At 38.4% G+C, this 26467-nt stretch overlaps 1 protein-coding gene and 1 long non-coding RNA gene across 2 annotated transcripts in view; one reads left to right on the forward strand and one right to left on the reverse strand.

The window, feature by feature from the left end:
- On the reverse strand, positions 1-23938 carry LOC121644294. Its single transcript, XR_006011251.1, has 2 exons — positions 23852-23938; positions 1-141 (listed from the first exon to the last, which is right to left on the reverse strand). It is a non-coding gene; the product is annotated as an uncharacterized LOC121644294 (long non-coding RNA).
- Positions 10920-26467, forward strand: part of LOC121644291 — a 26498-nt gene continuing 10950 nt past the window's right edge. The window contains exons 1-2 of the mRNA XM_041992143.1: positions 10920-11062; positions 12950-13258. Coding sequence (XP_041848077.1) covers positions 11017-11062; positions 12950-13258 — 355 coding nt within the window. The 5' untranslated portion in view covers positions 10920-11016. The remainder of the gene's footprint in view (positions 11063-12949; positions 13259-26467) is intronic.

The following is a 26467-nucleotide window of genomic DNA, read 5'->3' on the forward strand; positions in this document are numbered from 1 at the left end:
CAGGAAGAAATGACACTAAGACATCATTTGTACTGAATTTCCAAATGAGGACTGTAAATTTCTCAGGAACATCAGTTTCTGTGACATTCAGAAGAACATCATCTCCCTTCTTCACAAACACAGGAGTCACAGCACAGGACACTGTAAAACAGAAAAGACACATAATGGAGTGAATCAGTTTTCTTATTTAGTCAGTAAAGTTTTTCTTTAACCCTTTACAGTCAGTTAATCGATGTTTTCCATGCAATAAAAATAATTTATTGTAATAAAAACACGTAAGAGCATTTCATTTATTCCAGATTGTTTTCAATCAAATCAAACTTTTTTTATAAGGCCTGCAATGAGTTTGCCAAATTCTTCACGGAAAAAATCCAGAATATCAGACAAGCAGTTGGTTCATCGACAGCAGGTTCTACAGACATAATGTGTCCATTGAAAACCAGTTTAAACACCATGACACAGTTTAATCCCATTCACAGCAAAGATCTGGGCAACATCTTATGTCAGCTGAACTCCGGCGTCTTCCCAGAACATCTACAAACAGCTGTAATCAGCCTTCTATCACCTTAAGAATATATCAAGGGTAAAATGTCTGATGTGTCAGCAGGACATGGATAAACTAGTCCATGCTTTCATCTTTAGTCGGCTTGATTATTGTAACAGTGTTTTTACAGGTTCTACCTAAAAATCAATTAGACACCTGCAGCTTATTCAGATCTCTGCTGCTCGAGTCCTCACTAAGAACAAACTCCCAGAAAGCCTCAGATCAGCTGAAACACTCAGTTTATTTAAATCCAGGTTATAGACCCACATGTTCTCTACTGCATTTCACTAGCTTTTATTTAGAAGTCCAGATCTGCATCTGGTTCTTATAAGCTGAAATCTTTAAACTTGATCATGTTTTAATACTGTCTTTTCCCACACTGGAGCTTTATTTCTTGCATTTTATCTATTTTATTTTAGCCTTTTCTTTCTGCTTTTATTGAATAAATTTATTTGTTTTAATCTTTGTTTTTTTATGCGCTTGAATTGTAATGTTTTAAATAAAGCCCTTTGAGTTGTCTTGTACATGAAATGTGCTATACAAATAAATTTGCCTTGCCTATAAAACACTTTTCACTTAAAATTACTTCATAAATATTTGATCAATTATTATAAACACTTCTCATTGTTATGAATGAAAAATATAACATCTTCATCTACAAGTTTTGTAATTGTTATAATATAGAAACTAAAGCAACTTTATGAAGCACTTCTCAGTTCCGTTCCTCTTTGTTCGTTTATCTGTTAACATGTAATAAAACAGGATTCCTCTCCTTCCTAGGGTCTGAATGCAGAGTAGCAGAACCAGGTTCACAGACAAAGACATTGTGGAGTCTCTAAGCAGCTAAAAATCTTTTGCTTCACTGACATCAAAATACAGACGTTAGTATGAAGAACACCAGAGTTTCAGAGTTCACACTGGTTTTACACGTGAAACTGCTTTTTCATGTCTGAAACCACACAGACTTCCTGAGTAAACGTTAGCAAACACATTAATTCCAGTTATCTCTCAAAGCACATTTTACTGCTTATACAGACTAAAAATAAATGAGCTTTTTGTTACGATACAGTGTTAAACTGACAGGTGAATAAACTTTTAATCATAAATTCCAATTTAAACTATTACAACTATTTTGTAATAAAGTCATTTGCATTAAGCATCAGATTCTTTATTATCCACAGAAAATATTCATCTTTTACTTTTGCTGTTTTTTTAAACTCTTTAAATGATAATCTTTAACACGGTGTCAGTTTGCAAACAAGAAAGTCCTGCAAACACTCCTGTGTTGGATGAAACAACACACATTATTTCATCCGTCCTCGTTTATCTGAGAGATGATGTAAATGTGTAACAACAGAAAACCCCAAATTGGTCCTCAATTCAATCCAATCCAATCTAATTCAGTCCACTTTATTTATAAAGCACAGTTTAAAACCAGACAAGTCTCCAAAGTGCTGCACATCAACAATCAAATCAATATAAATTTGGAGGTAGTAGGTAATGTATTTGGGGGTCAGTCCATTTAAAGCTTTAAATACAAACAATAAAATCTTAAAATCAAATCTAAAACATACAGGCAGCCAGTGCAAAGAAGTTAAAATAGGGCTACACAATTTTCTAAACAAGATAAAAGAGTTGCATGGTCTACTTTGTCGAGAGCAGCGGTCAGGTCTGAGAGAACTAAAATGGCAGAGCTACCAGAATCAGTCATTAAAAGCAGGTCATTAAAAACCTTAAGAAGTAGACTCAGTGCTGTGAAACGCTTTGTAGCCTGACTGGAACGGGTCTAATGTGCCATTTGTGTCTAAAAGCGGTTGCAATTGAGCAAGCACACATTTCTCCGTGATCTCATACACTAGTGGTAATTTAGAAATGGGCCGATGATTTGCTAAAACCACAGGGCAAGGCCAGATATTATCATCAGAGGTTCAACAACAGCTTTTTTACAAAAAGTGAGAACAGTTCTTAGAAATCAAACTCTTGTTAAAAGAGCCAATGGTGTCCTAGACCTCTTTAAAAAAAATCGAGGAGGGACAAGGTCTGTGGGACAGAAGGAGGGTTTAAGTTTGTTTACCATTCCTGTAAGGTCAGAAAGTGGCACCAGCTGAAACTGACACAGCAGAGCACTCAGTGACCTCTGAACCACACAATAAAGAAGGAGATATATTGTCCCTAATAGCAGCAACCTTGTCATTAAAAAAGGAGAGAAATTTTTCACAGGTTTTATTTGTAAACTCCAGTAAAGAGGAAGGACTTGGATTAAAAATAGAAACAACTGTTTTAAAAAGAACTCGAGGCTTGATGACATGTCAACAACTATGATGTTTTAAAACCTCCCAGCATTCATGTGATAAATGTCAAATTTCCCACTAATGTATCATGAGGTCAATCTCAAAAATGGAAGATGACTTTAACGATTAGAAACCATGATCTTCTCTTCAACCTACCAGGAAACGGTGCTACCTCATTCTAAGCAAGTGGTTGTAATGGTTAGGCTGAAAGAAAAGAGGGAATTAAAAAAAATGAAGTGAATGTACAGCTGTTACTTCATTGTGTCAAAATAAAATCTCTTGTTTCTCTTGTTCCACATTGGAACATACAGAAATCTCACCTCAGGGACAGAAAAACTACTTATATGCTAGTTTAGATCTGAGATGTGACTAATCTCCTGGCATCTGCTGTGGCACTAATGTAGACGATGTTCCTTTGGGTCCTGTTTATCGGCGTGTACACAACCTATAACGCTGCATGGGTTGGAGGAGCATTAAACAGTATCTACTGCTCCTTTAATTGTCATATGTGGGGAAAGAAAGGGAAAGTCTTGTCTATAGATTTGTGTGTATTGTCTGTACAACTACACGTACACATGAGTTGTGTGGTCAAGTGAGTTCGTGCTAAGAAAAACTTTCTTAACAAGAAGCTGACAGACTTGACCAGAACTGTGTAGAGAAGTTATCATGTAGGATTCTTTAGTTTCCCGTGGGTGCAGATTCTTATCATCCTGGGAAACATGACACATTTCTGTTTAAACAGTTTCTTGACATCAAAATGAAACTAGTTATGTTTTTCTTTACAATTCAAAGATTCAAGATTCAAAGATCATTTGCCCAGTAAGGAAACAAGTTTTCCTGAACAATGAAATTCTTACTTTGCCATTGTCATGGTTGTGCTCTGTCTGTGTGTCTGAGTTTGCAGGTAGGGCTGAGCAGGTTGCCATGGGGACTCAGGGCGGAGTCTGGAGCTACAATTGACACCACCTGCAGCTCATCATCCGGCTCGTTATCCTGCTCAACTCCCTGCTATTTAGGGACAAGCAGGAGCTCCAGTCTTTGCCAGATTGTCTCTCATTACTGTGTGGTAATCAGTCCAGCCTTGGTGATTTTCTCGTACCGCTTTGCATTTAAACCTGACCTTGTTATCTCTACTCCTCAGCACTTTGATATTTATGCCTTGGAACTGACTAGCAGCTCTGGACCAGGACTTCTCTTTCCACCAGCTCACCACCTAAAGTTTGTGCCTGCCTGCTCGCCCTGCCTGCCACCTAACTCTCTCACCGCAACTGGAGATCCTTCCCTGGCTTTACCCCTCCACTGTCATACTACCACTGGATCATAGTAAGCCGCTGATTTTGCGGTCATTTCCTACACCTAGGGGTGGTAAAACTGAGGCCTCATGAATCATTGAGCCAACTTTGACCCAAATGCATGAAAATCTCTTGCTGTTCTGAATCTTTTGACCAAATCAAAGAGCTCCATCTGCTGGCTGTGGGCGTCTGATGCATCAGAAGGACAGCGTTGACCCTCACATCTGTCATCCCTATCTTAACTTGGAATACGTGTTCAATAAACGATACGTAATCTACCGTCTGAGTGAATATTTATTTTCTGTTCTTCATAAATTATGAAGAGGGGTTATTAGGTGAGATTAGTTAAGGTAACAGAATTGTGGTGTAACTTAACAATAGTCACAGCGGGAACTGAGGGAAGGGTGCTTGTGCAACAGGGATAGTGATTGTGTTAGTGATTTTAGACAGTTGTAGTAAAATTGTTTACTGTTTTATGTGTCTTATAATATTGCAAATGCGTGTTATCGTCTACCTCATGAGTTTGTTTTTTTCTTTTTTTGCATAGCTGATTGTTGTTGAATGTGGCACACTGCACATTTATATAGGCTACATTATTTACTCTGAGGTTTTTTTTTTTTTTTTTTTTTTGTGTTCTATATAGTTTTTGTTTTTTGGCATTCCGTGTGGACGGCAAAGTAAGATTTTCATTGTTCAGGGAAACTTGTTTCCTTACTGTGCAAATGACAAACACTTTGAATCTTGAAATGTATTATGAGAAAAATGCTTTGGCAACTTTGTGTCAAATTTTTATTTAAAAATGTATTTTCTCAATGTCAGGCTTCAGTCTGCTCCCCTTCTAGCAGACTACCTCTCCAACTTTGAAGAGGCTGCACCTGAAAGAAACACAAGAACAAAATTATAATTAACCAACTTAAACGGTTAAAATTCTCTGCTGATGATGATCAGAAAGCAGCTTGGTGTCTAAGGTCCTGCAGGTGGTGGTTTTTCCTATGCAGCTTCAGACCGAGACGTTTCCTCTGATGCTTCTGGTTGAAGTTTGATTAATTTTAAAAACTGCTTTTTGCAAGGCTATTAAAAACATTTATATAAGGAGAAGGAAATAAAGTTTACCTGTGATGTTGAAGGTACCGCCCGATCCGTCCTTATCTCATACTCCGAGCTCCTTCAGCAGTTACCCTGGCAACGGCGTCTCGCGCAGACTTTTGTTTTCCAAAATCTCTAAAAGCTAAGTGTAATCCAATATAAGCTAATGCTGATGTGATGCATCCCCTAAATTTGTTGTCAAAATGTAATGTGCACAATCGCTAGCAGAATCTCATCCTCTCAACAACCCGCGATCTCCTCAGCGTTTGGAATCTCTCATTGAGAGGTTGACAAGACAGGTCCCTTCGAAGATCCCGCGTGCTGCTCGATACGCGCTGATGACGTAACGAGACCTCGTTTGGAAAACAAAAGTCTGTGCGAGACGCCGTTGCCAGGGTAACTGCTGAAGGAGCTCGGAGTACGAGAGAAGGACGGAGCGGGCTGTACCTTCAGCATCACAGGTAGGCTTTATTTCCCTTTCTTTATATAGATGTTTTTTAAATAGCCTTGCAAAAAGCAGACTTTAAAATTAATCATAAACTTCATCCAGGAACATCTGTCTGTGGGTGAAGAAGCCTGCTGCTGATGGTGCTTTCCAGGGCTCTAACATTCTCATGTAGGGGGTGGGGGGCATCGTCTGTGACATGGAGTAAACTGGATAAACGAAACATCTGTTCACTACTTACAATCCTGTAGTTTTTATTGTGAAACAAAAAAGATATTGAAAGTATACTTTCCTGTATTAATGCACCAGATTACAAAAACATTGTCTAAAGAAAATAGTTTTTATGTCTTCATACCTCCCTTTAGGAAAGGGCTGTGAAAGGGCAGGTGCAGAAGCTGAAACACACAGAGTGATAGAAAAAGACAGTTATCACTCACACATCTCAACAGACCAAAATTTAACCTAAAATGGAAACTACTTACGCTTTACACAAACCCTTCCTTCACTCTTGCGTCCTCTTGTCTCTGTCCTCCATCTACTCTGTCCTCTTCTCTTTGCTGTCTTCTACTTCCCGTCTCCCCACCTGTCTCTTCATCCACAGGGCATCAATATCAAGATATTTCTAGTAGTTTTCTACACTTTCCTCAGTTTTCCTGAGTTAATTTTAGATTTGACCCAATGAAACGCTTTTCATCAAGTACACAAATAAAAAGAAAATGTAATTTATTCAAAAATACACACATCTATAGTGAGAGTGTAATTCTGATGTTTTCTTTGATGTTAAATGGACCTTATAGATGCCTCTGGAATAACTAAACATCTCTCTGTGGTCAGTAGCTACACTGGGTGGAATGGGACCAGTCAGTTTGTTTTAAACAACACAGGCTCATACACCTCTGCATCTGTTTATCCCTACATTTACAATTATCTATTCAACCATAAGTCAAAATAAATAACCGCACAGTGGCTGTTTTATTCAAAGGACTGAATGAAATCTGGGATAAGTCATGATTTATGCTGCAGGTAATCTTACCTGACTGAATCTAGGCCTGTGGAAGTGAAGTGATCTCAGGGACGGATTACTCCAAGCTGTATGCATGCAGATATTTTATGGTAACATTTATGACTTTTTCATATTTATTAATGTACAAAAACAAAACTGGAAGCCTTAGTTTTAAGACTCAAGGTAACCAAAAGGCTTAAACCAACAGAAGACAGATGTAAATCACTTCCCCAAAACCCGTGACAGTACTACACATTTACTCCTCCTGTCAGTACTTGATAGTACTTGATAGTACCTGAGAGTACCTGAAGCTAGCCTGGAATGCAGAGACCCATCCAGTATGGTGGTGACGCTGCATCATGCTCCAGCATGTAATGAGGCTTCTATGTATATTATGTCTATGCGTGATATCACCTGGCTGGAGCACCAGCAGCACCTGTCCTCTTCCTCCTCTTTAATTTGCTTCATCATAACCTCATTGTTGTGTCTCACAGACAAAGGTGTGGAATAACTGTTTTTACACTCATCACACCTGCTTCTGTGTCATTATGAGACGTTTAAGAAGGTTTGTGGTCATCTCTCTCTCTCTCTCTCTCTCTCTCTCTCTCACACACACACACACACACACACACACACGTCAATACTTTAATGTGTACTTGAAAAGTGTCAGAATCTTCATAAATAAGGAGGATAAAGTGGTTTTTGGTGGATTTGATCCACCACTGTGACAAGGCACCTACACGTCCAGAATCAGCTTCTCTCTATGAGATGATGCTAAATTCTGATTTTTAAAATGGTTCCAGTAACTTTGTTTCTGGTAACACGATTATAAGAATTCTACATGTAAAACTTGAACATTGTCACAAACTTCATAAATAAGGAGGATAAAGTTTTTTTTTTATTTTTATGGATTCGGTATATCGTCACACCACAGAGACCATTTCTACTGTGAAGCAGCAAAGCTGTGGGAGGATGTTTATACTCTCTCACGAGTACTTTTTACCACTATCATTTTTTTTTTTTTTTTTTTTTTTTTTACATTTAGTCATCACAGAAATGTTCAGACTGTCAACATTCCTAATAAAATTGTTTTTATATCTTAACAGATCATTTAGCTGTTTCCAGTGGAGCCATGAGACTATGATGAGGACAGTAGCATCGTCAGTGTTTCTGGCTTTGGCTGCAACTTGTACTGTCACAAAAACCTGAGTCGTACTGAGCTTTTCACCAAATCTGCATCAGTGATTATCTTTGGCTCTCTTTGTCTGTAGTTTCTGTAATATGTGATTGATTCATTTAGTGTTCATGGCTGCATCAGGTGCTAGAAGCCCAGAAATCATGTACCCTAATTTCTGCAGTGGAAGGATCTTTGGGTTGAGCTTTTGTTTGCTTAGGTTGCATGTACAGTAGTTATAATTCAGTATTCTTGCTGCCACAGCTCATCATGCTAATGTTTTTGTTGTATTTAGTCTCCCTAGATTTTAACTAATGTCATCCTGTCCATTCAAGTGAATATCTTTCCTTTCAAAATCTGAATTCAGTCTATATTCTGTTTTGCAGCCTATGAGCGGCACTTTGTAGCACCTGATGTTTGGATTGAAAGACTTTAAATAAAATAACTAAATTAACTGGATAAAAATAAAAATCTGCATAAACTGAAATAACAAAAAAAGTTAATATAATTTTGGTTAAAAACTCCATCCACTGTTAGGACATAAGCTGGAGCAGGTTTATTATTATAGGTTATTTTTATGTCTGTCCCACAGGGAAAAGGAAAGCAATGAAAATAGAGGAAATTACATTTCTCATGCAAGCATTTAAAGATTTATTTCACTTAAAGAAAAACTCAATTTGCCATCAAACTGAGGAACAAATCTTGACTGTGAGAAACTTTGAAGGTGTAAACTCACTGCAAAAGAAAATCAGTTTTACTTCAATAGGAACAGAAAACCAGACTTTTTAAATCACTATCCAGTCTGTAACCATGAAGCTCAAAAGAATAATTTTATGGCTCTGCTGTTATGACATGTAGTATTGGATCCTCAGCATTGTTTAGGTTATTACTATATTTGGCTGTTCTACTGCAGGTCTACTCTGTTATCTATTAATTAATGCTAGGCTCCCCATGGACGAGGTATCTGCTCCTTCTTGCTACATCGGTGGTAGCTGGTGTTCTAGTAATGAGCAGAGAACAGGCAAATGAAGAGACAGAGAGAGAACAGGTACAGGGTGACCTCTAGTGGGTAGAAAAGAAGAAAAAACAGAACCAATGCAAAGTCAAATCTAAACAACTAAAATATACTCACTTTAAAAGAAAGAACATGAGAAAATTTATACAAGGCTTGTTTGAATCAACTAAATGCAGATTTTAGTGAAAGCCCTCTATTTTGGTTATTATATTAATAATTATAATCACTCAATGTTTAAAATCCATTCACGTTTGTTGTACATTCATTGTAGAGTTTTCTCTTTCTTGTAACATTTCTAACAATGTTTATATATTTGCTGTACGTACAAAAAACACTTTCTGTGATCAGAAAGTTTCTCTCAGATGTAATGGCGGATTTATACTCGCGCAGTGTCTGCGTGACCGGCTCTGTGCAGCTCCGCGGAACCCCCACGCGCACCTCTTCCATATGGCAAGCCGACGCAGAAGTACGCCCTTTCAGCTTTGAAATTTTGCATAAGGTTGTTAAGTCTGACATGCCTCCTCTTTAAATGTTCGAGCATTGCAGACGTACTTCCGTGGTACTCAAGGTCCGCTTTACAAATCTCACATGTATTTATTTTATTTTGTAAGTTTAAGGTGAAGTTATCCCAGACTTTTAACGTTCTCCGCCGCCGTTTTCTGCCTTAGTCCGCCACCATATTTTTCCCCTGGCGGACTTCACTGGCCATGTGCAACTCTCAGCAGAGATTAAAAAAGAAGACGATGTCTTACTCTGTATTTTTTCCCCTCTCTGCGCATGTGCATTGTACAACTCTCAGCAGAGATAGGATTAGAAGCCGATGTCTCACTCGGTATTTTTTTTCTGGATCTTCTCCTGAATTTGTGTATACTACCCTCTTTACAGGTTGTTCTTCTCGTGAATTTTTGTCTTAATCGAGTTAAAAAAATATATATATATTTTGGATTTTGATCATCTATTATTTCTAAAACTTGTTTTACATTAGCGCTGGAAGTTTTTTTGTGTTCCAAAAAATAATATCTAAACAAAAACGTAACTACTAATATATATGTATGAACATGGTCACCAGTTGAAGATGATAATTTAGTTCCTGTAAAGTTCTTTTACAGTAAAAACAAGTCCTGGTTATTGTAACTTCCAGCTGTAAGTTTAGAAACTCCTAACATTCAGGACCAAGAAAGATCAATCAATATGTATACAGCACTTTTTAAAGCAGATTACAAACCAAAGAGCTTAACAGACCAAAATAAAACACAAAGTGGAAAAAAAAAAGGAAATAAACACATAATAGTAGAAACAATGAAACCAATCAACAGAACAAGTTGGGGATAATAGTCAAATATTTATTAAAGAGTAAGAAGAGAAGTGAAAACCATTTTAGAAATAAGTAAAATAGAACAAAAGATTTTTCTAAATTATATATATTCTCTCATAGAGGTGAGTTTACATCCAGTCTGAATGATAAAGAGGCTGACGGCCTTCAGCAGACATGGCTGCTGGTTCCAAAGCAGATAAATTATGTTAAATCATAAACACTTAAAGAAAACAGAAGGATCATCCACACCACTTATAATCTTCATACACCTTTATTTCCCCTTCATAACTGGCAATAAATGCGTGTTTTTAGTTTGAAACTTTGAGTTATGTAAATGTGTTTATTAGACTGATAGACAAAAAAGTGTGAGCTGAATTATAAACGTTTTCACTGACAACAGCTAAAAGTAAAAAATGAAAAATGGCACTAGCATGTCAATATATGTAAAAAAAAAAGTAAAATGTAAAAGTAATGACGTCTACAGAGTTTTTCAACTAGCTATGAAAGTAGTTTCCACATTAAAATAAGAGAAATAAAATAGAGGAAAAGTTTATGTTTTATTATCTCATCATTGTGTATTTATTTGTCAGTTTTATCCGTTCTGACTATGATGAAGAAAAAGAAAATGTAACAACTACTAATCTAGAAATTACACCTCTAGTTCTTCACATGGCCATTTTTAATCCCTTCGATCTAGAAATGATTAATTTCCACTTATTGCCACTTTAATGTACATTCATCTTATGAGGTTGAAATAACACTGAACCTTAACCACCCCACCCCCTACTTCCTGACATGGGTTCATACAAATATAGAAAGTTTCTCTCAGACTTTCTCATGTGCCGTTAATAATGGAACGTATGACTGCTTTTCTCATATATTTATGTCTAAATCAAGGTAAAGATTACTGTTTATTATTTATCATTTATTACTAAAAACTCTTGTTCTGCAGTAGCACTAAAATGTTTTTGTGTAAAATGTAGAACAAATGAAACGCATTGAAGAATCAGTGAATATGATTAACAGAAAGTAGGTTGAAAAATAATTCTGCTGTTTTTATTTGAGATGTTTTATTAGAGGAAAATGATCTCATCTCAGGTTTTACAACCAGAATTTGGTCCAAAAAACAGTTTTTTTCATGTCTGGAATAAGAGTAAAATATTTAAATACAACCGTAATAAAGAGGAGTGAAAACCAATTTAGACAGAGGACAAGAAAAAGTAAAAAACAGTTTGCCAACATATACACACTCTCTCACTGAGATGAGTTTTAAGTCCAGCTTTAAGACAGAGAAGCTGCCGTTTATGTCACAAACTGACTGCTGGTTCCACAGCAGAGGAGGGAGTTACGGTTAACCACAGAGATGTCAAAAGAATTCACATTCATTACTCAGGTAGAGGCACAAATAGGGTTTACAAAGACTTCTGGAGAAGTTGAAGTATCATCTTAATTTTTTACTCAAGTGTAAAAAGTGTAAAAGTACTGGTTTCAAAACAACTTAAAGTATAAAAGTAATGTAAAGGAAAATAAATGTCATCACGGAGAAAGGTGCAGGCAGTGCCACAGAGACCTATAGTTCACTACCCTAACTCCTCCAAAAACATTATTTTGAAGGCTATAATCACTATAATTTTATATAAAAATGGTAATGTTGAAAATTTTGGGATGCTTTAGACTACCCATTCTCTTGAGTTTCTGCCATGTACATCTTAGTAGGCTACCTATATCTGCCATGTCCTTGCTGGACTGTAACGTGATTTCTATCATGCACATATGCAATGGATCACATATGGTTTTTTTTTGTTTGTTTGTTTTGTTTTTTTCATGACAATCCAGAATAAAAACAAGCCAAAATGAATGAGGCTATTTTTAAAATATAGTCAATAGAAAGTACAGAAAATAATGTGATAATTTAAGAAGTAAAAAGTCGTCAGAAAAATAGTTACTTCAGTAAAATATAAATACCCCAAATTTCTACCTCAGTAAATCCTATCTTTAAGTTTGTGCTCGTATGAGTGGCAATTTACATTATGTAATAATGAGTAGTATTTAAAGAGATGAATATTCATTCTTCATTCAGACTATTTCAGTTGGAGGACTTGCCACTTTTTCCACACCACATAATCCTCACTTCATTTCCCATTTGTAACTGGAAATAAATGCATGCTTTTAGTTTGTAACTTCAGTTTTGTCTGTCTCGTTTGTGTTCATTTGACTGAAATACAAAAAATGTCTGCGATAAATTTTTTAGGACATGTTTACTGACAAAAGATAAAAGTCTCAATTGAAAATAGGACTAACATGCAGGATGTAAAAATATGTAAAAAAAAAAAGTAAAATACGAATGTAACAGTGATGACGTATACAGAGCCTTTCAGCTATGAAAGTACTTCCCACATTAAAATAAGAGAAATAAAATAGTGGTAAAGTTTATGTTTTATTATCTCATTGTGTATTTATTTGTGAGAAGTTTTGTCCATTCTGACTATAATGATATGTCAACAGAAAAAAGAAAATATTATCACTACTAAACAAAAGTTAAATTGATGAAATTTTTTTTTGTTTTTTTTTTGGGGGGAAGAGAGAGATTAGACAAAGAAAAGACAAAAACAAACATAAAACTCTAACATCTGGTTAAAACTTCTATTAGTTCGGCTCAGTTTTAAATACACCAAATTATCAGCCAGTATCAGCTGTGCTTTATTCATGTCAGATGTGAAATTCAAGATTTCAGTTTTATTTGTTGTATATTGTGATTAATTTAATGTCTTTTCTGTTTTACAGTGTCTTGTGCTCTGACTCATGTGTTTGTGAAGAAGGGAGATGATGTTGTTCTGAATGTCACAGAAACTGATGTGCCTGAGGATTTTTCACTCCTCACATGGAGATTCAGTACAGATGATGTCTTAGTGTCATTTGATTCTGGTCCACAACCAAAAATCAGGGATAAATACGCTGGAAGAGTTGAGCCTGATGTGAACAAATTCTCTGTTAAACTGAAGAATCTACAAAAGTCAGACAGTGGAGTTTATGCTGCACGACTGATAGCGGCTCGAGAAAAAATAGTAGCTGAATACAACGTCACAGTTCAAGGTGGGTTTCTGAATATTTCAGTCATCATTAGAAAACAACTGCTGTCCTGTAAATAAACTTTATAAGAAGTCCAGAAACATTTGTAGTTTACAGAATAACTTCATTTGACCAGCGTGTTCTAACTTGTGGATTTTATCAGGGATAATCTACATCCATATAATTTGTCTAACTATAAAACTGTTCTCCATACTAAAACTCATTCTGGACTTTTGACCTCTTGGGACACTTTTTACTTTTTTATTCACCTTGGAAGAAGGTTCAGTGATTCCAGAAATCCCTACCCAACTGACATGTTTCTAAAACCTCTCCCCTCAGATCCAGTCTCTCCAGTCAGGCTGACAGTGGTCCACAACAGTTCAGACTTCTGCAACATCCCAGTGACCTGCAGCACAGACGACTCTCACATCAGCAGCACTTTTATATGTGACACCACAACCTGCTATCAGGAGGGAGGAAACAGATCGGAGATCACAAAAGCTGGAGCTTCTTTTCAGGTTTACCTGTCAAACATATCAGTCACCTGCAAGCACAGCAACCAGGTCAGCCGAGCCGAAAATGAGACAAGGATTCTGGATCGCTGCTCCCAACCTGGTGAGACAACAAGCTACGGACAGTTTGTTTTTAGACCAGATGAAATAATTAGAAAATATGTTTATATTGTTTCTAAATCAGCAAATTTTAGAAGATTGAACATGTTCTTTAAAGATGCAAACTCTGCAGCGACTCTGGTGTCCTTCACTTTGTACAACCATCTTTCACATTTTACTGTTACATACTATAAATGTGGGTTTGAACAAAAATGTTTTCCTCTAATAAATCAAGTTAGTGTTTAGATTCATCACTACCATGTCAAGATGTTTATTACAGCTCAGGTCTCCACAGTGTCTTACCAGTTATTCTGCATGACTCAAATGAGACATAATTTTCTTAACTGTTGTCTTGTTTTCTTTGCAGGTCTAGAAGAACACAACAATAACATTTCCATTAGGATTGTTGTTGTTGGTGTTGTTGGTGTTGTTGTTTTTGCTGGTCTAGTATTTTATCTAACAAAGAAAAGGAAATGTAAGTTGAACAGTGTAATTTATACATGTATGCATACAGCCTAAAATAAAAAAGTATAATCTCTGAAATGTTTTACCACATATAGGAGAAAGGAGGATTTGTTTGCTTGATGTGTACCAAGGCAACATTTAAGGAAAAGATCTAATTCTACATACTAAGGCTTTAATGTGTATACCAGTACTAGGATGAAAGTGGGAGAACTTGTACAATTGGTGGCTGACTAAATACTTTTTTGCCCCACTGTATGTGGAGACACAATATTAATTTATCCCTTGAAATGAGTGAAAAGCAGCCAATTTCCAAATGAAAAACTTTTAAAACACTTGAGAATGCCCCCAGATCTATTCCCCAAGACCACTTTAAAAAGTACAATTAAACCCAGCTACCTGAAAACTAAATAAATAAGTAATAAAGATGTACATAGTACATTAAAGCAAAACACATAATGTAAAGGGACAGAAATGCAGTTAAGTTTTAGTAATAGTAAATGAAAGTATGTGAAGATAATTATTAAAGCAAATCACAAAGAATGTCATTTTTCTGTCTTGTAGGTAACATAAAAGTAACTGAAAACATGGAGTACAGTAGTCATCAGGTAAGCATCTACCTCTTAAAACATCCGTCTAAAATTTCTCCATAACCTGACAGATAAAGGTTTGATTTTAAATGATTTAATAAGTGAATTTTGAGAAAAAGACAAAGCCCATTTGGCTGTTTTGCTTTGGATTCAGTCTTTCAGATTTCCAGATATCATGTGCCATCTAAACCTCACCAAGTACCTGCAGTGTGTACATTTATTTTGTGTCTGTGGTATCTAACTGCCGAATATGTCTTTAGGTTTGATACACTTTTTTTTTTTTTTTTATACAAACACCTAAACTGTTCTCTAGTTTTCAGGACTACAAATGCATTTTTTTCATATGCATTTGCAGTCCTGAAAATAGACTAAAGTTAAAATAGATAAGTTTATCTTCATGTTTTTAGCCGAGTATAAAACAGCTCTCTGACTTGTGCAGCCAGAGATACTGTCACGGTTTCTGGGTTTTGGTGGGTGTTTTGATCATGTTTTAGGATTTTGGTTTTTTTGTCATGTTTAGTTCGGTGTTCTTGGTTTATAGTTATGTTCATGCTTTAGCTTTCAGTTTTGTCATGTTTGGTTTTTCCCTCTTGTTTTCCTGTGATTTCTGTTCTGCCTCATTAGATCACCTGGCCTGATTAGTAATCCACTTCACCTGTGTCTTGTTACTCCCTCTGTGTATAAGTACTCCTGGTTTTCGGTCATTCATTGTCAGATCCTCATTTGGTCATGTGTGGTTTTTTTGTCCACTGGATTTATCCCTGTCGTGTGTGGTTCCCTGTCTTCGTTTTGGGAAATAAACCTCGTCATCTGCACCAATTCTGCCTCCTGCCTTGACTGCCTTCAGTTGGGTCCTCACCTCCGCCTGCTGCACGTGACAGAAGGATCTGACCACAACTGGACCCAGCAGGTTTGATGGCTTGGTTTCAGTGTTACGGTTCTGAGGTTGCTGACTGGTTCCCTATGGTGGAGGAGCCAGACATGTGGTTTCCTGATCCTCCTCCCACAAGGTCCAGGAGAAGGAGGATGTCCAGGCACCAGAGGCGGCGGCCCCTCGAGTTCATGACATCAAGTGAACTGGTGGGAATGCTCCTGGGACTGGAGACGGAGTGGGAGCTGCAGGATTATCCAGAGCGGTCGCCATTTTGGGGAACCAGACTAGCCCCAAACCACTGGGGCGGGCTGCATCTCGGAGGTCAACACCAGCTCCACGGTCCACGTCTCGGGTGACGCCGTCAGCTGCACTGTCCCGGTTGCCGCCACCAGCTCCCAGGCCTACATCTCCAGTTTCGCCTCCAGCTCCAGTGCCTCAGCACCCCACGCCTGCTCCGAGGTCCTGCCCTGCGTCGCCGCGTCCGACGCCTGCTCCGAGGTCCTGCCCTGCGCCGCAGCGTCCGACGCCTGCTCCGAGGTCCTGCCCTGCGCCGCAGCGTCCCGCGCCGGCTCCGAGGTCCTGCCCTGCGCCGCAGCGTCCCGCGCCGGCTCCGAGGTCCTGCCCTGCGCCGCAGCGTCCCGCGCCGTCTCCGAGGTCCTGCCCTGCGCCGCAGCGTCCCGCGCCGGCTCCGAGGTCCTGCCCTGCGCCGCAGCGTCCCGCGCCGGCTCCGAGGTCCTGCCCTGCGCCGCAGCGTCCCACGCCGGTTCCGAGGTCCTGCCCAGCTCTTCAGCGTCCCACGACGGTGTCCAGGTCTTCTTCCTCTGTGTCGGTACCATGGTTGTCCACAGCTCGAGTTCCTGTTCCCGAGGGGGTCTCGGGTCGAGACGCTCCTCACCCTGCTCGAGTTCCTGTTCCCGAGGGGGTCTCGGGTCGAGACGCTCCTCACCCTGCTCGAGTTCCTGTTCCCGAGGGGGTCTCGGGTCGAGACGCTCCTCACCCTGCTCGAGTTCCTGTTCCCGAGGGGTCTCGGGTCGAGACGCCCCTTACCCGCTACTGGTGCCCGACCCAGAGATCCAGTCTGCCCGTCCGCCGCCAGAGATCCAGTCTGCCTGCCCGTCCTCCAGAGCTCTGGTCCAAGCCTGCTCAGCCTCCGGTGATCCAGCCTGCCTGTCCTCCAGAGCTCTGGTCCAAGCCTGCCCGTCTGCCTGAGATTCAGCTGTCTGCACAGCCTCTGGGTCGTCCGCCGGAGGTTCTGCCCCGGTCCGTCCGGCCCCCTGGCCGGCCTCCTGACCTGATCCTGCCGTCTGTTCAGCCTCCAGGTACCCCCCCCTGAACTTTGTCGGTGGGCCTGTCTTGTTTTGTACTTTTTTTTTTTTTTGTTCACTGGATTTATCCCTGTCGTGTGTGGTTCCCTGTCTTCGTTTTGGGAAATAAACCTCGTCATCTGCACCAATTCTGCCTCCTGCCTTGACTGCCTGCATTTGGGTCCTCACCTCCGCCCGACGCACGTGACAGATACAGAGAAGTGTTTTTTCTTAAGTAAACAGACAACATGTTGATTTAAATGTGAACAGGTATAAGTCAAACTGAAACAAAACCTTTTTCCTAAAATGTTGTCTGTAATTTATTTTGCAGTGTGAAACTATCCAAACTAATGGTGAGAGTTCAGCACATGATGAACCAGGTCCTTCTTCATTCTCCACTTACAGCACAGGTGGGATTTCCCACTAGGATGGACTTTACAGAGACTAAAGGAAACAATCAGCCAGAGCCCGTGTATGCTCAGGTACAAAAACCCAGCAAGACCTGAGGAACAACTGCTAGAAGAGGGCATTGTTTACTTTTGTTTTGTTGACTTTTACACAATGACCTTCTTGTCATTGTGTCATCTTGTCATCAGTGTAGCCAGTGTTTAGCCAAGAATTATAGTTACTATCATAAGTACTGTCAGCTTACATATTTACAGTCAGTTCTTAAGCTTTTATTCAGCTTTGGCTGATCTAGATTCATGCTTCTGATTGGTCAGCTGCACTGCTAGTTTTTCATAATAAACATACTAATTTAAAATCAGAAAACCTGGGATTACTGAACTCAGTGGATAACCTTGATAAACATGTTACATTGTAGATGACTGACCAAAATAATTTCACATATAGGAAGTGTCATTTTCTGAAGTATTATCGTATCTTCATGTCAGCAGTGCAGCCAGAATAATGTCTGAATTTTCTTCTGGAGAATAAGAGTAAATATTTTCCTATAGAATCAGTTTGCTTGGTTCTGATTCAGATCAATAAGTTAGAAAGGAAATCGGGATTGAGCCCGTATCTCATATTTTACAGAAAAAAATTTTACATACTAGTTAAACTCAATATTGAATGAAACAGAAAGAAATATTTTAGCTGTAACCATTGAAATTTAGATCTAAGTTTTATCTTCAGTTTCTGGGATAAAAATAATCTGAAGTAACTGAAAGAAAACAAAGTTTTGGACGATATATGACAAAGAAATATAAGGAACTGTGTGGAGATAATATTGTGGCATTACAGCAGTGTTAATATTTCTTAAATCTAATATAAGTACTATTTTACATTTAGGGGTTATGATGTCTGAGACTTTTTGTGTGAATTGTAAGCTTTTTAATTTTTACATATGCCTGTTTCAAAATGTATTAACATTTATAAAAGTCACTTGTAAATGAATGTAAAAAAAACAGTTTGACAGTGTTCAAAGACAGAAAAATTATTCTGTTCTTTGTTTTGTGGATAAATCTGTTATAGTGAAATTATGAGAGAATGGAAGTGAAATTGTTAAAGAGAGTAAGTTGTTTAAATGGAAGCAGGTATAGAAAATAGATGTATTGATGGCTGCATCTATGAGCTGTAAAAACTAAAAAGAAAATATTGTAATATAATCATTTTTTGCTAATGACTTTGTTAATTTTTTCCAGAGCTCTGCAGTGATAGACCAGTTTGAACTGGTAGGTGGTGACTCTTGATATGTATATAAGTGGTTCCAAGCAGAAGGGGAGGCCTGCATAGAGGAAAGTTGCCATGTTTACTGATTATTTTGTGGGTTACAGAGTAAACTGTAAACTAGTTTTCTGCTTTTCCAAATGTCTCATTTTCCCTGCGATCACAGGTCATCTTGGCATGGTGTTACAGTTAATGCAACATATAAGATTACATTCCTTTCTCATATTTATGAAAAGAGTAGGTAGAAATATAAATGTATGTTTTGTAATATAAAAATAAATGCATAAAATAAACCACCTATCATTGTTTTTTTTTATACTATTTTTCTTTTGTTTTATTTTATTTTCCACTAATTTTGGAGATGTAGCAGTTAGGACTAATAACAAAAATGCAGATAAATGGAACAAACTCAAACTTTCTAAAGCTTCACATTATTGTGTATTTGATGCCTGAAAACAATATAATTACATATTTCTAAAATGAAATTAATATTAAGGTATACCTTACCTAAATTCATCATTTTACGTTATCTTTCATTAAATACTCAAGCAGCCATAATACAATGTGTCCCTTACTAGTATTTAGTTCATGAATTATATTGTAATTAAACATTTATATCTGATGTTTGAGTGGACACCAACACTGTAGAAGCTTTAGTTTTAGTGGTGCCAAAATGAAACCATGTGAACTGTTTTCAGCAACACAGTTTAAACCTTGTCATGGTTTTGTTTCCTGTTCAAACGTCTGAAAGGTCTTTGCATGTCTGAGCAAAAATAACCGCAATACCATCACATTTAATACATTCAATAAATAGGCATTCTCTGTTAAACGTACAATAAAGGGGATGGGGGGAACTAATACAATGAGGTTGTTTTTGTGCATTTGCTAATTCAGTACTAGGACTTGTTTCAGTGGCTCACTGCACTTGCTCAGACACAACTTCCTCTTTTCATATTTCTTATATTCAACACCTCCTGCAAGCTTCCTCAACACGTGAGATGCCTAAGATAAGCTACACAGTGTAAAGTTTCCATGAAGACAAATGTTTTTTTTCTTGCCGATGTAAAGGCAAACTGTTGCAATACTGCCTGATCAATAAGGTAAATAAAGCGTCCCCATCCCAGATAATTTCAAAGGTGATGTATAAATATGTACCTTTGTCTTTCCAGTATAACTATGGAATGAAGAAAAATCACTAAGCTGGAATCTCCCCACAGACCACAGCGCTCCCATTAGTACCAGTCACTGAAATGACTGTGCTCTAATTCCTGACTGGAAACAGAACACAGCATGTTTATGATGTATTTAAACCAACTATTTCACTCTTTCAATTCTTGTAAAGATTAAATCACCAAATAGGTTTCATTAAAAAAAAGTAACCAGAGTTATTATTACATACATATATTCAATAACAGTTGCCATGCACAGTATATACTTATATCATGTTTTCTTTCCAAGTTATATTTATATTTATATTACTCCTGTTAAGCACATTTGAGGTTCTTTTATCTGTTTAATTGTACTCAAAAAATAAATTAAAAATATAAATCCTAATATTCCGTGAGATAATGAGCCGTGTACACGGTGCTACACGTCAGGCTGACTTAAAGGATGAAAGTTGTCATAACAAATATTGACTTTCAAGCTTGTTAAAATTGTGCAAAGTCTGCTTGTACATACATTTCAGTGTATCACTATACCCATTTCCTTTATTTAATAAGAAATGATGGGAGGCTGAAGACTTATTACACCCATCCTGGCCTTACAGTGACAGAGCAGGAGTCTTTGTGTGTGGGGTCAATTCTTCTAACTGGCTTCATTGGCTGCACCTGTGAAGGAGAGCACAAGGCCCGCCTGGTGTGGCTTGCAGAGACGTCACCACACCTGCTGTTTGTTGTGTGTTGCAAAGCATTTTAACACTAGCTAGTTTTATTTAATAATAAATATACTTTCTTTATCATTTGTCTTCAGTCTCTCTGTTATTTTGGTGCTCAGTGCACCAGATCATATCACATGTACTGTTTCTTGTTGCTGCTTTCCCGGTTCCTGGTCTTCATGCCATTAGGTTTAATGTTCCATTTAAGGTTTTTTTTGGATTAGCATTGAGCTATATGGACAGTTTATTCAGACAGAAGAATTTATTTTTGCTTCTTGAGCTTCTCCATGAGGTGGACACTGATGACAGCACACACCATGATGATCAGACCAACCGAGAACACGACTGTCTTCAGCAAACAGATGGAGACGCCAAAGAGAGTCTCTGAACCTGCAGCACAGCAAAGCAGGCTGATTACACAATGAACACTGAAGATCCACTCTGACACCACAACACAGCAAAAGTAGAAATAACTAACCAGTACGTCATCATACTGACACTGAAAAACATTATTTAAAAGTTTTAAATGATCTCTTCAGTGTTTTAGAACAGCAGCAACCACAACAGCTGTTACATTCAATCTGTGGGAAATATGAAAGAAATATTTCTAAATTATTCTTTCTGATAATTGGATCAAAAACATTACATTTAGCACTTTTTCATCTGGTCTAAAGCCAAACTGTATGTAAAAAGTTGTTTAGTCTTACCAACATGTGGGGGGCAGAACGACTGGTTGCTGTGGTTACAGATTAATTTGTTTGACAGGTAAACCTGGAAAGAAGCTCCAGTTTTTGTGATCTCTGATCTGTTTCCTCCCTCCTGAAAGCACGTCAAGGTCAACTTAAAGTGCTGCTGATGTGAGAGTCCTCTGTGCTGCAGGTCAGTGTGAGGTTACAGGAGTCTGAGCTGCAGGACACAGAGTCCACCATCAACCTGACTGGAGAGACTGGATCTGAGGGGACAGAGGGAAAGTTTTAGAAACACTTTAGCAATGTGGTGAGTTCTGGCACAGGTTTAGCTTTTTTTAAGGTGAACAGAAAAGGGAAAAATGTGAAAACAGATCAAAAGTCCAGCAGAATTTTTAGTAAAGAGAGCAGTAGTTGTTTTGTCTGTCATCGTTACCCCTGATAAAATCCAAAAGCCAAAACACACTGGTCAATGAAGTTATTCTGTAAACTGCAAATATTGCTGGACTTCTTTTAACTTTGAGTTACATGGCAGTGGTTGTTTGCTAAGTATGACTGAAATGTTCAGAAACCCACTTTGAACTGTGATGTTGTATTCAGCTACTATTCTTTCTCGATCCGCTATCATACGTGCAGCATAAACTCCACTGTCTGACTTTTGTAGATTCTTTAGTTTAACAGAGAATTTGTTCACATCAGGCTCAACTCTTCCAGCATATTTATCCCCGATATTTGTTCTAGACCAGGAAGAAATGACACTAAGACATCATTTGTTTGTTTGATTTGTCAAATATACTTTATTTATAAGGCCTGCAATAAGTTTGCCAAATTCTTCACGAAAAAAATCCAGAATATCAGACAAGTAGTTGGTTCATCGACAGCAGGTTCTACAGACATACTGTGTCCATTGAAAACCAGTTTAAACACCATGACACAGTTTAATCCCATTCACAGCAAAGATCTGGGCGGCATCTTATGTCAGCTGAACTCTTCTGTTCGCTGTTTGGAAATCCTGCCCACAGGTTTTTCTCAAAAAGGTCTGAAAGACTCTGGAGCCAGATCTGTTACAAATTGTGAACTTGTCTTTAATTTCCGGCGTCTTCCCTGAACATCTACAAACAGCTGTAATCAGCCTTCTATCACCTTAAGAATATATCAAGGGTAAAATGTCTGATGTGTCAGCAAGGACTAGATAAACTAGTCCATGCTTTCCTCTTTAGTCGGCTTGATTATTGTAACAGTGTTTTTACAGGTTCTACCTAAAAAAATAAATTAGACACCTGCAGCTTATTCAGAACTCTGCTGCTCGAGTCCTCTATAAGACCAAGGAAGTGGACCATATCAGTCCAGTTCTGAGGTCTTTACACTGGCTTTCTATTCATTAGAGGAAAGACTTTAAAGTTCTACTGCTGGTCTATAAAGCTCTGAATGGTTTAGGACCAAAATACATCAGTGACCTCTTGACCCAGTATGAACCTGCCAGAACCCTCGGGTCATCTGGTTCATGTTTCTTATTAGTTCCCAGAGTCAGAACCAGACATGGAGAAGCTGCTTTCAGCTTCTATGCTCCACATGTCTGAAACAAACTCCCAGAAAGCCCCAGATCAGCTGAAATACTCGGTTTATTTAAATCCAGGTTAAAGACCCACATGTTCTTTGCTGCATTTCACTAGCTTTTATTTAGAAGTCCAGATCTGCATCTGGTACTTTTAAGCTGAAATCTGTTAGAGTAAGAAGTTGACAGTTTAAAGTTAACAGTTTAAAGTTTCTCCCTTAAGGATGGGTAATGATTTGCGGTCTCACCCACCCTGCAGAGGACAGGATGTGGTGGTCACAACTCTGTGTGATAAGGGTCATAAAGTGTTGTATGCTGATGTGTTTCCCTGTTTGAAGTTTGCGAGAACTTTGCTTGCTCTACTGAAGTGTGATAGCTGCTCAATAAAAAGGCTGCACTGGGGTTGAGACTTCGGAGTTGACACCAGACACTCTCTGAGTGCTGAACCACAGTCTCTCCCCATCGCGTTGAAGCTGACTTCACTCTGAGTTCTTTGTGTCTTATTTTATGATAGAAAAATACCCATCAAAATCTTTAAACTTGATCATGTTTTAATAATGTCTTTTCCCACACTGGAGCTTTATTTCTTGCATTTTATCTATTTTATTTTAGCCTTTTCTTTCTGTTTTTATTTTTATTAATTTTATTTATTTTAATCTTTTTTTTAATGAACTTGTATTGCTTTCTGCACCCTGCTGTAATGTTTTATGTAAAGCACTTTGAATTGTCTTGTACATGAAATGTGCTATACAAATATAAATGCCTTGCCTATAAAACATTTTTCTCCTAAAATCACTTCATAAATATTTGATTAATTTTTATAAACACTTCTCATTGTTATGAATGAAAAATGTCATATAAAATCTTCATCTACAAGTTTTGTAATTGTTATAATATAGAAAATAAAGCAACTTTATGAAGCACTTGTCTGTTCTGCTCTTGTTTGTTCATATATCTGTTAACATGTAATAAAAAAGGATTCCTCTCTTACCTGGGGTCTGAATGCAGAGTAGCAGAACCAATTTCACAGACAAAGACATTGTGAAGTGTCTAAACAGCTAAAAATATTTTGCTTCACTGACATCAAAATACACACATTAGTATGAAGAACACCAGAGTTTCAGAGTTTTCACAGTTCGCAGTTGTGCTGTTTCATGTCTGAAACCACACAGACTTCCTGAGTGAACGCAAGCAAACAAATTAATTCCAGTTACCTCTCAAAGCACATTTTACTGCTTAGAATATACAATAAAGACTAAAAATAAATCAGTTTTTTGTTACAAGGCAATGTTAAACTGACAGCTGAATAAACTTTTAATCATAAATTCCAATTTAAGAGTCGTGAAGAGCCTCCTTTACAGCAGTAGTTTGTCTGGGCTGTTGGATGAGGAGGTAATGGAAAAGTTCTTTCCAACCAGCAGTACAGAGTGTGTGTCAGTTGATCTAGGAAACAGGAGGACATTAAACCCTTATTGGACTTCGACCTCTTCTGAGAGAGTCCAGGGTTTACATCCCTGGTGCAGCACAAAATAAGGATCAAGGTGGATGCTCCAGTTCGACAGAGCAGCTATCGGATACCAGAGCGGTTGGTGCCAGTGCTCCATAAGGAAATTCAATTGATGCTGGAGCTGGGGATCATTGAACTCTCATGTACTGAGTGGTGTAGCCCAATCGTGTTGGTGCCAAAGAAGGACGGCTCACTCAGGTTTTGTATAGACTTATGGTACTTAAATGATATCTCAAACTTTGATCCATATCCAATGCCTAGGGTGGGTGACTTGCTGGAGAGAGTGGACAGAGCAAGCTACATCACTACATTGGACCGGAGGCAAGAGAACTGACGGCCTTTAAGACACCTTTTGGTATGTACCAGTTTTAAAGTTATGCCTTTCGGCCTTCAGAGGGCACCAGCAATATTTCAATGGCTGATGTTCAGAGGGATGTGTCAGACATTTCTGCAGCCTATCTGAATGATGTGGTGTTCAGCCAGACCTGGGAGGAGCATGTTGTGCATCTTCAGCAGGTACTGCAATGCATCAGAGCAACCAGGTTGACAATCAATCCTCACAAGTGCGCCATAGCACAGAGGGAAGTGGAGTACTTGGGCTTCATCAATCAATCAATCAGTCTTTATTTATAGAGCACTTTTCATACATAAATGCAACACAAAGTGCTTTCCATGGTTAAAACAATAAGAGCCTGCTCTTAAAAACATTAACATTCTCTGCAGCCCTGAGCTCCTCCGGCAGGCTTTTCCACAGACGAGGACCATACCACTGGAAAGCTGCCTCTCCGTGAGTATGTGTCCTGACTTTAGGTACAGTCAGGAGGCCAGTACCGGAAGACCTCAGGGGCCGCGAGGGTTCATAAGGTAAAAGCAAATCTAAAAGATAAGAAGGCCCAAGACCATTAAGACATTTAAAAACCAATAAGAGAACCTTAAAATTGATCCTGAAACACACGGGGAGCCAATGCAGTGATTCTAAAACCGGTGTAATGTGGGCCCGCCCTCTGGTCTTTGTCAGCACACGAGTTCTGTAGAAGTTGTAGAGGTGCAATACTCTTTTTGGGAAGACCAGAGAGCAGTGCATTACAGTAGTCAATACGACTGGTGATAAAAGCATGCATCAGCATCTCCGTGTTGGCCCGAGAAAGAATGGGACGGACTCTGGCTATGTTTTTTAGATGATAAAATCCTATTTTAGTAACATGTTTAATATGTGGAATAAAACCAAGCTCAGAGTCAAAAATAACGCCCAGGTTTTTTACTTGTGATGATGGGTTTAACGCGGATGCCTGTAATTTAGCTAAGAGTTTCTCTCTCTGAGCCTCAGGACCAATGATTAAAACTTCAGTCTTGTCCTGGTTAAGCTGTAAAAACGTTTTCTGCCATCCAGGATTTGATATCTAAAGTACAGTTGAAAAGGGCATCCATTGGTCTCGTGTCATCAGGAGACATGGATATGTACAGCTAAGTATTATCAGCATAACTGTGGAAGTTTACTCCATGCCTCCTGATGACGCTGCCAAGAGGGAGCATATACAAATTAAAAAGAACAGAGCCTAAAACTGACCCTTGAGGCACACCACATGTCATTTTATGGATCTTAGAGGAGCATGTATCCAAACTTACCATATAAGTTCTGTCTGTGAGATAGGAAGTGAACCAGTTGTGAACAGCACCAGAAAGACCCACCGGGTGTTTCAGTCTGTTTAAAAGAATAGTGTGGTCTACTGTGTCAAATGCTGCGCTAAGATCCAGTAGCACCAAGACTGAGAGGTTCTGTGAGTCACAGTTAATCCTAAAATCATTTAAAACCTTCAGGAGAGCAGTCTCTGTGCTGTGGTTCACCCTAAATCCAGACTGATATACCTCAAGGATATTTCTACTATTTAAAAAATCATTAAGCTGAATAAAAAACAGTTTTTCTAAAATTTTACTTAAAAATGGTAAGTTGGATACAGGTCTATAGTTATTAAAATCATTACAATCCAAATTGCTCTTCTTCAGAAGGGGCCTCACCACCGCCGTTTTAAAGGCCGCAGGGAAGACGCCCATCTGAAGAGAGCAATTTATCATGCATAAAAGCTCGTCTTTAAAAAATCC

This window comes from Melanotaenia boesemani, chromosome 8 (genome assembly GCF_017639745.1).
Source record: "Melanotaenia boesemani isolate fMelBoe1 chromosome 8, fMelBoe1.pri, whole genome shotgun sequence".
Taxonomy (NCBI): Eukaryota; Metazoa; Chordata; class Actinopteri; order Atheriniformes; family Melanotaeniidae; genus Melanotaenia; species Melanotaenia boesemani.